Here is a 12,572-nt window from a genome sequence, read left to right as displayed (position 1 = left end):
TGACCATTATATCTACTACTCTAGGCAGGAATCCCTTAGAAGAAATGGAGTAGCCATCATGGTCAACAAAACAGTCTGAAATGCAGTACTTGGATGCAATATCAAAAACGACAGAATGATCTTTGTTTGTTTCCAAGGCAAACCATTCAATAGCACAGTAATCCAAGCCTATGCCCCAACCAGTAAGACTGAAGAAGCTGAAGTTAAACGGTTCTATGAAGACCTACAAGACCTTTTAGAACTAACACCCCCAAAAGATGTCCTTTTCATTATAGGGGACTGGAATGCAAAAGTAGGAAGTCAAGAAACACCTGGAGTAACAGGAAAATTTGGCCTTGGAGTACGGAATGAAGCAGGGCAAAGGCTAATAGAGTTTTGCCAAGAGAACGCACTGGTCATAGCAAACACCCTCTTCCAACAACACAAGAGAAGACTCTACACATGGACATCACCAGATGGTCAACACCGAAATCAGATTGATTATATTCTTTGCAGCCGAAGATGGAGAAGCTCTATACAGTCAGCAAAAACAAGACTGGGAGCTGACTGTGGCTCAGATCATGAACTCATTGCCAAATTCAGACTTAAATTGAAAAAGTAGGGAAAACCACTAGACCATTCAGGTATGACCTAAATCAAATCCCTTATGATTATACAGTGGAAGTGAGAAATAGATTTAAGGGACTAGATCTGATAGAGTGCCTGATGAACTATGGACGGAGGTTCATGACATTGTACAGGAGACAGGGATCAAGACCATCCCCATGGAAAAGAAATGCAAAAAAGCAAAATGGCTGTCTGGAGAGGCCTTACAAATAGCTGTGAAAAGAAGAGAAGCAAAAAGCAAAGGAGAAAAGGAAAGATATAAGCATCTGAATGCAGAGTTCCAAAGAATAGCAAAGAGAGATAAGAAAGCCTTCCTCAGCGATCAATGCAAAGAAATAGAGGAAAACAACAGAATGGGAAAGACTAGAGATCTCAAGAAAATTAGAGATACCAAGGGGACATTTCATGCAAAGATGGGCTCGATAAAGGACAGAAATGGTATGGATCTAACAGAAGCAGAAGATACTAAGAAGAGGTGGCAAGAATACACAGAACTGTATAAAAAAGAGCTTCACGACCTAGATAATCACGATGGTGTGATCACTCACCTAGAGCCAGACATCCTGGAATGTGAAGTCAAATGGGCCTTAGAAAGCATCACTACGAACAAAGCTAGTGGAGGTGATGGAATTCCAGTTGAGCTATTATGGTTCATTTTATCACTTTCTGGAAGGACAGAAGTTGAAGCTTTCTCCTTAGATGTGTTCAGGCAAATTGTACAGGTCCTTTTATTTTTGTGGTGAAAGGCTGGAAAGTTCAAGAGGAAATTGGGGCAGGGGGCTGTGTGACTCTCAGGTCCTTGGTGACTTTCAGCACCTGCAGGTCTCTGAGCTGTCTGTGTCTGGCCGGGGTGATTATGAGGAATTGAGATCCCTGTGCGCAGCTGACTCAAAGGAGGTCCTCACTCAGCCCTACTCCTTAGGTCTTTAAGACAGAGTATAGGGTCTTTTCCAGTGGTTCCCAGTGGGGAGAAGGGAGGGGAGGTGCTGCTGAGTTGGTGAGGTCGAGTTGAAGAGGGTGAGGGAGGCATGGAGGACTCCAGCGTCATCCTGGGGGAGAAAGAAGTGGGAGGGGGTGAGACAGCAGAGGGGAAGGGGTCCCATCTCAGAGCCACGATCCCACAGCTGATCCCCTACTGACACCACAGTCCCTCTGTCCATCCACCCCACCTCCTCCAACATCCCTCTCATGCTTTCAGGCCCTAACCGGAGCTGCTTATGTTATTGTTGTGCTCTGGTTTTATATGTTGTCTTAGAAAAAAACAAGGTGTACTGGAGTCAGGTGACCAGGCAGCCAGGGTAGAGAAATGGGCAGGGGCTCCAGCAGTGAGGTCATCTCTAGGTCAGGACCAGGGTCTCAGGGGAGGGTGGGTGAGGCAGGGGAGAGAGGAGGATGCTAAGGACACCTGTGTGGGGAGGGGGTGTGGGGAGGAGAAGGAAGACCCAGGTGAGAGCGGGGATGATGGCTGCAGGGCTTACCTTTATTCCCGGTGTTCTCATAATTCTCTTCCATGTGTTTGAAGGACTCTCTGAGTGGGAACAGGAGGGCAGTGATGTGTCAGAGTCTGGGCAGAAAAGAGCTACCACCTGCCTCGGGCTGCTCCTCTCACTGGGGGCTCTGTGACCTGCCTGGTCACACTCGGAGATGAAGGCAGAGGTTTGAGGCTCAGATGGAGGCTGTCTGGATGGGGATGAGGGGCCATTTGCAGTGTAGCCCCGTCCCTGAGAGCTGACTGGGGTCCACTCTTGTAGAGAAGCAGCTTTATTGAGGGGAGCAGGGAGGAGAAGCAGGAGGGGGTGCCTGTCCTCTGTGGCAGCGCCTGTGTCCAAACTGGAGCATGAGAATCAGGGAGCTTCTCTCTGGTCCCCTGGGAGACTCCCCAGGAGACGCCATCCGGGGAGGGGTCCCAGGAGGACACTGTCAAGTCAGGAAGGCGAGAAAGGAGGAAAGGGCTGTGAGAAGGAAAAGCCTGGACGTGGCAGAGAGGATGAGAAAGGAAAGCGGTGGGTGGTGAGGAGGGTGAGAGGAAAGGAAGAGGAGCCGGGGCCAGAAGAGAGGGAGCCAGGCTGGGGGCCATAAGGGAAGCCGCTCTGAGGAGAGACAGGGCAGAGCAGCTGGAGGCCCTGAGTCACAGGGCAAAGGACAGACTGGAGGAGGAGCAAGAAAGGGGACAGAGCATGGAGGAGGCTGGTGTGTTCTGGAAGGACGGTGTTCAAGGGGGAGACAAGCCAGGATGAACAGAGGGAAAGGCTGAGACCTGAGGATGGAAGGAGGAAAGGCGGGTGCCAGAGACAGACAAAGGGAGATGTTCTGGGGTAGAGTCAGAGAAAGTGCTGGGGCATGGCTCTGACTGTTTAAGGATCGGGAGCCTCAGAAAGTGAAGAGCCTGGCCTTTGGGGACTTGGGGGGATGTGGATGGAGGTCCAGGAGGGGAGGCCCGTGAAAGGCTCCCTGGTGCTGCGCTTGGGAGGAAACTTCTTGCTCATAAAATAGCACTGCCCACCCCCCCAAACTGGAGGACAAGCGCTCACCTGGCTGGGGTCCTGGCTTCAGTCTGCACACCTGTAGGAGGACCAACAGCGAGTCACTGTGCCATCCACGGAGGCCTGTCTCCTCCCTGCTTATCTGCCCCATCCCAGCTGAAACCTCCCTGGGAAGGGCTCAGGACTCAGAGCTGACCTCCTCCTCCCCAGTGGCACCCCGAGGCTGCCTGCACCTGTGCTGCCTTGTCTTCCACACCAGTCAGGAGAGCAGCTCTTCCCGCACCCAGAGCCCTGTCACCCTCTGACACGGTGGTCTTGACCTCCCCCCAATTCAGGCTACCTCAGGTCCACTCAGCCAAATCCTGGACTCATTTTCTTTCCTCTTTCTTTTTAATCACTGCGACTGAGAACTCTGACAGAGCAAACACTAGTATTTTTATGCTCAGCTATCTTTCCTTCTGGCTGTCTTCAGTCATCATCCCTCTGTACCAGTGCGTGACCTCACTGCACTCTTGTCCTGATGATCCACTCTCTCTCAGGTTACCCAAGCCCCCTGCTGAGCCCTCTCCTCTCCACCTGTGCCCTCTCATGGGCTCCCTGATCCCCTGGGTCGCCCTGTGCTTCTGCCACACTTGTTGACACATCTCCAATCATGGATGCTCCCTGAGGCAGGGGATACTGTTTGTTGCCCCATATCCACTCTTCCTTGTTCAGTTACAGAAACTTGATTATATCTAGAGTGGCTGGGTGCCCCCCAACAGACATATGTAGGATCTATAACTAAATCTAACATATAAGGGACTTCCCAAGTAGTCCAGTGGTTAAGAATCTGTCTTCCAATACAAGGGACACAGGTTCAATCCCTGGGTGTTGGGGGTGGGGTGGGGTGGGGTGCAGGTAACAAATCCCACAAGCTGCACAGGGCACCTAAGCCCGAGTGCCACAAGGAGAAAGCCTGCGGGCCACAACGAAGAACATCCTCCCCCCACCCCCACAAAAAAAAACAGCAACCATCATTTAAGTAAAACATTTTTTAAATATCACCAATAAGACATAAGGGGAAGTTGTGGGTAGGACTTGACAAAGGCTCTTTAAAAGGAGGGCAGACAGCTGGGGAATAGTCTTTTTGTTCTTTCATCCTGATTGGATTCAGAAATAATGGCTGGAATTCTAGCAGCCATAATGAACCATGAGGTGGCCTTCAGGAGAGAAGCCAAAATGCAGAACAGTGAACATAAAGGTAGGAATCTCCGTGCTTATGGATGGCAGCTTCTGCTCTCTGGCTCCACATTCTTTTATATGAGGGGGAAAAAGTAAGCTCTGTGTTATTTAACTTAACCATTCCTTCTGGATTTTGGTGCTAACAGTTGTATGCAAATTCTAACCAGTAATTCCTAAATGTTTCTAAACCTGCATGCTTGAATACTGCTGGGGGAAGACATAACTATGTGCAATGATGTTTCTACCCATTTGTGGTTTCTCATCTGAGTTGATCCTCAAATACCATTTTGCATTTCCACAGTGACTATGTCACATTTTCTCTTCATCTCTGACCCTCATCCTCACTCTCAGGAGACAACCACTGTGGTTTTCACTCTGCAGAATTAAAAAACCAATTTGTATGTAGTTGAATTTATAAATATTTTTATTTATGGCTTTGGATATTTTGTCATACTTAGTCCAGTCATCTTCAACCCATGGTTGTAAAATAGTTTCACCTGCTTTCTACTAGCACTAGGGTTAATTTTTCCTCATTTATATCTTCAATTTTGGTGCAAATTATAAGGCAGGGAGCTAATATTATTCTTTCTCAGCTGTGACTCCAGAAATACTCATTCTTCCTCCTTGATTAGAAATGCTTCCTTTTAACCTACTAAATTCCTGCATATATTTGGATCTGTGTTTACCCTGCTTGTATCTGATTTTTCACTTTTATTCCATTTGTTTACCTATATAATCCAGAATTACATAATTTTAATTGTTGTAGCTTAATTATAAGTGCTCATGCTCATATAGTGCTTACTCTGCAGCAGGATCTATTCTAAATGCCTTTTGTTTGTCATGACAACACCAGGGAAGTACTGTTTTCATTTCCATTTTACCGATCAGTATGTTCAGGCTCACAGCAGTAGTATTAGTGTGCCAGAGTTTACCAGGCCAGAGCGTGAAGCAGGATTTGGCTGCAGGCATGCCCAATTCTGTGCTTTTCAAGCTCTGAGCTTTACAGTCTGACAGGGCTCATCGCTCACTACAAATTTTAAAAATTATTTATGTACTTATTTTGCTATGCCATGTCTTGTTGCAACAAAAGGGACCTGTGTTTGTCATGCATGATCTTCCCTGTGATGCACTGACTGTCTAGCCGTGCATGGGCTTCAGTAATTCTGGCATGCAGGCTTAGCTGCTCTGCAGCATTTGGGATCTTAGTTCTGCCACCAGGGATCAAACCTGCATCCCCGGCATTGCAAGGCTGATTCTTAACCACTGGACCACTAGGGAAGTCCCCATATTGCAAATTAAAAAAAATTTCAAAAAAAAATATATTTCAAATCAGTTTTGGAGTTTGTTGTGGCATAAATAGTTAATGCCTCTTGCCCTGTGGTCTCTTTCAGCTGTAAACGCATACATCCAAATTTCTGATGGGCATCTCTACTCAGATGCCAAACAAACACAAACCATCCCAAACTCAAGAATCATTCTTCTCTCCCAATCATGGTCCTTGACCTCCTCTGCTCCCTAATTTACTTGGTGATCTCACCATGGCCTCGTTTGCCCAAGTTGGAAACATGGGACTTATTCCCACTCCTTCACCCTCACACCAATGCAATCACCAAGTCATACTGGTTTTCTCTCTTAAACTTTCCCAGGATCTGGCCTCTCCCTCCATGCACACAGACACGGTAGGTCCCAAATTTGATAGCACATGAATGCCACCTGAGGAGGTCACTAAAAATTCAGATTCCCAAGCTCAGACCCCAGGTCCAGCAGGAACTTGCATTTTAACTGAGCTCCCCTGGTCATCTGGTGCAGTAGGTTCTGAGAAACACCGAGCTGGGAATCTTGGGGAGAGGTTAGGGGTCCCGGACCACTTACCTTTGCTTCTCTTCCACCCGAGGTACACAGTCAGTCCCATGATTGGGATCTTGAGCAACACAACGCTGGCCAGCGCCAACCCGACTATAGCTTCCATGGTCAGGGACCACAACTTGGAACTCTTTTTGCCCTCTGAGCCCCTGAGGCCAGCTCTGGTGGTGGTGGTGGTAGGACCCCAGGTGGTTGTCTTGCTGCCTGAAAAATATGCAAATTCTTCACTAAAGGGCTGGAGGTATCTGGGTGAAGCTGTCACATCTTGTTCCTTAGTTTGGGGAAGGGGGGTGGGGAGCAGGTCTCTGAAGCTCTCCCACAGGGAGCAGAGTAACAAGAGGTGATGATGGAAGCTCTGAATCCTCTTCACTTCTTTAAAATCCTGAGTCTACCACTGATCAGTGCTATGACCTCAGAACCTCATTTTACCACCTACCCACAGGTGAACTAAATCACAGGATAAAAAATTATTTATTGTGGTAAAAGACAAATATCATGAAAATTACTATTTTAACCATATTTAACTGTATAGTTCAGTGGCATTAAGTACATTCACACTATTGTACAAGTCTCACCTCCATCCATCTTCTGAATTTTTCACCTTCATAAACTGAAGCTCTGTCCCCCAATTCCCCTTCGCCCCAGCCCCTGCCCCAGCAGTCTTATTCTGTGAATATGACTGTTCTAGGGACCTCCTGTAAGTAGAATCAAACAGTATTTCTCTGTACCTAACGCAAGACTCTGATGCTGGGAGGGATTGGGGGCAGGAGAAGAAGGGGACGACAGAGGATGAGATGGCTGGATGGCATCACTGACTCGATGGACATGAGTCTGAGTGAACTCCGGGAGTTGGTGATGGACAGGGAGGTCTGGCGTGCTGTGATTCATGGGGTTGCAAAGAGTTGGATACGACTGAGTGACTGAACTGAACTGAATGTATACTGGAATGCATTTCTAAGGTTAACTTAATTCCTAAGTCCTACAAATAGATTGTACCTCTTTTAATAGACAATTAAAAAATTACTTAATACCCCACTAAAGGGAAGAAAATCCCAAATTCCAATGAAGTCTTCTGGTTAGTGTGGACCAAATTCATATCCACTCTTATTAGAAATTAATAATAAAACTGTAAATACCATCCCTTAACTAAGATTTTAAAATTTAAAAAGTATTTAATTTTACTAACATATCAGATAAAAGTGATAGGAATGCACGTTAAAAACCCTACAAAACTAAAGCTTCTATAAACTTTCATTATTTTAAATGTGAAGATGTTTTAAATGAATGAAAGATTAGCATCCAAGAAACGAGTAATGAAAATGGCGAGGAGGCAGCTCAAAGGACACTCGTAGTTTGAAAATAATGAAAATTTAGACTGGATACATATTTAAGGAAATAGAACAGCAGAAGGAATAAAAAATGCAGGAGGCAATTAGAGAAAAACAAGCCAGAAAGCAGACAAAACTCTTATAAATCTAACAGTGTCAAAAGAGTATTGAAATCATACATGCATTGAGAAAATCATTGAGAAATCTACAAAGCTCTGTGAAATGGCTTATTTTCTGAGACAAACACAAATTGAAAAGAATTAAAAAATAGTAAACTTTAATGGGCAGACAAAGAAGAAATTGAGGACAGTTTTAAAGAACTACCTGTTGTAGAGATTTCAAGCTCAGAAGGTGTAATGGCTAAATTCTTGTGAAAATTCAAGGACTAGATAATTCCCAGACAGAAGTTTCCAGAGCATAGAAATACAGAAAATGATGCAATTCTAATTCCAAAACTTCCAGATGTACAAGCTGGGTTTTTAGGAGGCAGATCATGGAGAAAGCAAGGGAGTTCCAGAAAAACAGCTTCTTCAGGTTCATTGACTACACTAAAGCCTTTGACTGTGTGGATCACAACTAACTGTGGAAAATTCTTAAAGAGATGGGAGTTCCAGACCACCTTACCTGTCTCTCAGAAACCTGTGTGCAGGTCAAGAAGCAACAGTTAGAACCTGACACGGAACAAACTGACTGGTTTGGAAAAATTGGAAAGGAGTACGACAAGGCTATGTAGTGTTACCCTCCTTATTTAACTTCTATGCAGAGTACATCATACAAAATGCCAGGCCGGATGAAACCCAAGCTGGAATCAAGATTGCTGGGAGAAATATCAACAACCTCAGATATGCAGATACTATCACTCTAATGGCATTAAGTGCAGAGGAATTAAAGAGCCTTTTAATGAGGACGAATGAAAGACAAGAATGAAAAAGCTGGCTTGAAACTCAATATTAAAAAATCTAAGATCATGGCATCTGGTCCCATCACTTCATTGCAAACAAAAGGAGAAAAAATGAAAGCAGTGATAGATTTTATTTTCCTGGGCTCCAAAATCACTGTGGATGGTGACTGCAGCCATGAAATGAAATTTCCTTCCTTGCTCCTTGGAAGTATAGCTATGACAAACCTAGACAGCATATTAAAAAGCAGAGATGTCACTTTGCTGACAAAGGTCTGTATGGTCAAAGCTATGATTTTTCCAGTAGTAATGTACAGATGTGAGAGCTGGATCATAAAGTAGGCTGAGCAGTGAACAATTGACGCTTTTGAACTGTGGTATTGGAAAAGACTCTTGAGAGTCCCTTGGACTGCAAGGAGATCAAGCCTGAATATTCGTTGTAAGGACTGATGCTTAAGTTGAAGCTCCAATACTTTGGGCACCTCACCTGATGTGAAGAGCCAACTCACTGGAAAAGACCCTGGTGCTGGGAAAGATTGAAGGCAGAAGGAGATTAGGGGTGGCAGAGGATAAAATGGCTAGATAGCATGAGTGACTCAATGGACATGAATCTGAGCAAACTATGGGAGAGAGTGGAGGACAGGAGAATCTGGCTTGCTACAGTCCATGAGGTTGAAAAGAGTCAGACTCGACTTAGTTACTTGACAGCAACAGTTGGTGATGGACAGGGAGGCCTGGCGTGCTGCTATTCATGGGGTCACAGAGTCGGACACGACTGAGCGACTGAACTGAACTGAACTGAATCTGCAGTCATAATCTGGACTGCTTCATACCCTCCTTCAGGGATATGCAGTTCAGCTCAGTTGCTCAGTCATGTCCAACTCTTGGCGATCCCATGGACTGCAGCACGCCGGGCCTCCCTGTCCATCACCAACTCCCGGAACTTACTCAAACTCTTGTCCATCGAGTCGGTGATGCGATCCAACCATCTCATCCTGCTTTCAATCTTTCCCAGCAGGGATATTAGGGGTTCACATTTATGACCTTTTAAGGGGGTTTGTGGCATGAATTGCTTTCTTCCTGGTTGTCCCCATTGCTGGCTTAGGGTTTAATTCCTGTGATCTCCTGAGTGAGTTACATACATCTATTTCCAGCTTCCCAATTTTGTTTTTGTCCTCCTAGATCACAAATTTTTTGTTGCTGGTTTTTGTCTTAAAAACTCCCTTCGCTGTCATTCATTAGATTTTGAGAGGGAGTGGAGATAAACATGTGCATATAACTCTCCATCTTGGTCAAAACTTATGCTTTACTTTTACAACTTAAATCATAAAAAGTAAACATTCAAAAGATAATGTTACACACCAATAATAAAAACAAATGGAGAGGAAGTTAGGGAATTAGAAGAGGAAGAAGAGGGATCTAAGGAGGCCAAAAACCTCTCAGAAAAGGTCATTTAAGGAAATATGGAGAAGACACAGGAAATATTAATCCAAGGCTGTCTCGGTGAATTCAGATTCTGAGTCACTATCTGTTTGCTTTGAAATCAGCATAGTGGTCAAGAAGGGGCAGTCGTTTTCCAAGGGAGGAGTCGGAGACAGTGCCCTTCCCAGGCCAGAGCCATCATCCCTGGTGGACACTGTTTAGAATTTCCAGCACAAGTGATTATTAAAGCAAACTATCTTAGTCAATCACTAGTTTTCTAAAAAGTTATAGACAACAACCCCCTTACTGCCTGTGACTGTCAGAGAGGACCCCACCCCTGTTGCTCTGGAGACAAATAAATTGAGGTTAAATAAATTGAGGTTCAAGTTCCGATGGCCCATTGAGTGACAGAGGGAGATCTGTTAATGCAACACGTCCATTGTTAGGTTAAAAATACTCAAGACAACAAGATGACAGGTCAGTAGGTGAAGTTGAGTGGCTCACGGTTTAGAGAAGAGGTTCTGGGATTAAACTGGGGTCAAACCCCGCCTGCACCAGGAGTGACGGGGCAGGTGTTTGCTGTCCAAGGACGGCAGCAGGACCAACTGTTACATAGGGTCATGGGGAAGGTCAGCTGCAGCAATGCTGCCAAGGTGTCCCGCCGGGATGCAGGGCACAGTCAGGGGAGCTGCCGGGACTGCTGCCTCGTCATGACCAGGACAGAGGGGCATGGTCAGGGTGGACACAGGGACAGGGTGACTGGAACCACATGGGGGGATGGTGGTAAAAGAGGGAAGGAGGTAAAGGGGATGGAAGAAGGGAGAAAGAGAAGGAAAGTGAGGAGAGATGAACCGAGGGAAGGATGGTTGAACTGATGTTCTGGGGTTCAGAGCAGAGAAGGAAGGGGAGATGGGAAAACAGGTGATGGGGCACGGGGCCCCTCGGCACCTGCTGTGTGTGTGGGCTGAGCTCATGGCTGGTGGGGGACAGACATGGGGCAGCTGGGGCTCCACAAAGGACTCAGGACAAAGGGGAGGAGCCACACCTGGAGGATGTCAAGTCGCCTGGAGGACCTGGGGCGAGGGCAGGGGGCTGGGTGGAGCCCAGCTTGGAGCAGGAAGGGAAGACAGCTGGGAGCACAGAGGGTGTGGGGGCCTGGTGTGGGGGAGGGGCTGGATCTGGAGGGCAGAGACGGGGGTGGGCAAGGGAGGTGGTCCCGGGTTGGGGAAGATTAAGGTGAAAAGTGTAAAGTTGGCAGAGCCCTGGGGAGGAGAGGGGAGAAGGGAGAGGAGTTTGAGAGAAGAGTCAGAAGGAGGGGCCTAAGCCACATCTAGGGCTGAGGCACCAGTGGCCTCCAAGAGCGTCAGGCAGGACAGCTGGACTCACTGTGGGTGATGGTGAGTTTGGTCCCCTCGATGGACTGCCACTTCTGCTCGCCATCTCTCAGTGTGTCCAACTGCACCCGGCAGAAGTACACAGACTGGTCCTCCCTCCGCAGGTTTGAGATCCAGAGGGAGCCGTTCTTCTCAGGCTCTGCCCAGTTCAGGAAGAGCCGGTTCTTGAAATTATTATGGGTGAACAGAGGGGTCGTGTTGTAGATGAACTCCCCATGGTAGTGTTTCCATCTCCAGGATATTCTCATGTTGGGATCCTTGGCTAATTCCCCGGGGTGAGAGAAGGAGAAGGGGATGAGGATGGAGCCACCCTCAGGGGCTGAGAGATCACTTGGTTGCTTCATCTCATAGTGTTGCTGTGAATTTCTTTGTGCCCGGTGACCTAGAGGAGGGAGGGAGAGACTCTGAAGCCACCAGGAGAGACACAGAAGGTGACCCCACCATCGGGCACCCTCACCTGCAGGGGGACGTGCGACGGGGTAGGACTGGCCCTCTGGCCTGCGTGATCCCCTCTCCAGGCTTGGGGCAGGCAGGAGGGTGAGGGGTTGGGGGACCCAGCACTGTGGGACCCGCCTTTTGTTTGTTGGGGGTGGGAGGCCTGGCCAGCTACCCCAGGGGACCCTTCTACACACACCCAGCCACAGCTCCTCCCTGGGGTCCCTGGCAGAGCAGGACAGTTCCGGCCACTCACCAGCCTGCAGAGATGCCAGCAGCAGCAGCAGGGGCAGCAGCAGGGGCAGCCCCATGGCCTTGCCCTCCTCCCGGGTGAGAAGACAGGCAGAGACCTCAAGGCCAGACAGGAGGCCTTGGGGGGCCCCTGGGGGAGTCTCAGCACCAGGAGTGAGGACTAGGCTCCTTCAGAGGACAGAGGAGGTAGGGGCCTTCCCGAAACCCGCCCACCCCGACAGTGACGGGCACTTCCTTTATCAACCTGGCTTCTTCTTTTCCTTTATTGCAAAAGGGCCTCCCTGTGGTCAGTGCAAAGGCAGCCATGATCTGGGGCTCCCCGCCCCCGTCTTCACGCTGAGGGGCTGGTCCTGACCTGCGCCTGCTGGGCCTCCTCCCTGCTCAGCTCCTGCCTCCCCGCCCTCACATCTCCCTGGCAGTCAGCCTCTGTGTCTCTCCTTGTCTCTGCTTCTCTGAGTGTCTCTCTCCTTCCAGGGGAAGGGGCGGCAGCAGGACCAGCTGAGGCTCCTTCAGGGAGAGATGGGGGCCGAGTCCCTGCCCAGCTGCAGCCCCACAGGGAGGAGCAGGGGGGAGCCGCTGGTGGTCAAGCTCAGCCCCCCTCAGACACGGGGGCAGCAGCCCGCTCTGGGCCCCTCTCCCTCCAGGCAGGAGCTCCCCTGCCGTGACTCCC

At 48.2% G+C, this 12,572-nt stretch overlaps 1 protein-coding gene across 1 annotated transcript; it reads right to left on the bottom strand.

The window, feature by feature from the left end:
* Nucleotides 1–1,515: 1,515 nt before the first annotated feature.
* Nucleotides 1,516–12,105, bottom strand: LOC102268052 (paired immunoglobulin-like type 2 receptor alpha). The gene is made up of 6 exons (XM_070362650.1): nucleotides 11,907–12,105; nucleotides 11,208–11,597; nucleotides 6,183–6,377; nucleotides 3,138–3,168; nucleotides 2,085–2,134; nucleotides 1,516–1,655 (listed from the first exon to the last, which is right to left on the bottom strand). Exons 1-6 carry the CDS (start codon nucleotides 11,959–11,961, stop codon nucleotides 1,651–1,653), a joined length of 726 nt encoding a protein of 241 aa, XP_070218751.1. The 5' UTR covers nucleotides 11,962–12,105; the 3' UTR covers nucleotides 1,516–1,650.
* Between the last annotated feature and the right edge of the window lie 467 nt (nucleotides 12,106–12,572).

This window comes from Bos mutus, chromosome 25 (genome assembly GCF_027580195.1).
Source record: "Bos mutus isolate GX-2022 chromosome 25, NWIPB_WYAK_1.1, whole genome shotgun sequence".
Lineage (NCBI taxonomy): Eukaryota > Metazoa > Chordata > Mammalia > Artiodactyla > Bovidae > Bos > Bos mutus.
This window is presented reverse-complemented; position numbering and strand designations above follow the sequence as displayed.

Coding starts and splice junctions, on each gene's coding strand:
- LOC102268052 (XM_070362650.1), bottom strand. CDS start 11,961: ATGGGGCTGCCCCTGCTGCTGCCCCTGCTGCTGCTGCTGGCATCTCTG. Junction 3,169..6,182: donor CGGGTGGAAGAGAAGCAAAG/GTAAGTGGTCCG, acceptor GTCCTCCTACAG/GTGTGCAGACTGAAGCCAGG. Junction 2,135..3,137: donor GAAGCCAGGACCCCAGCCAG/GTGAGCGCTTGT, acceptor GTTCCCACTCAG/AGAGTCCTTCAAACACATGG.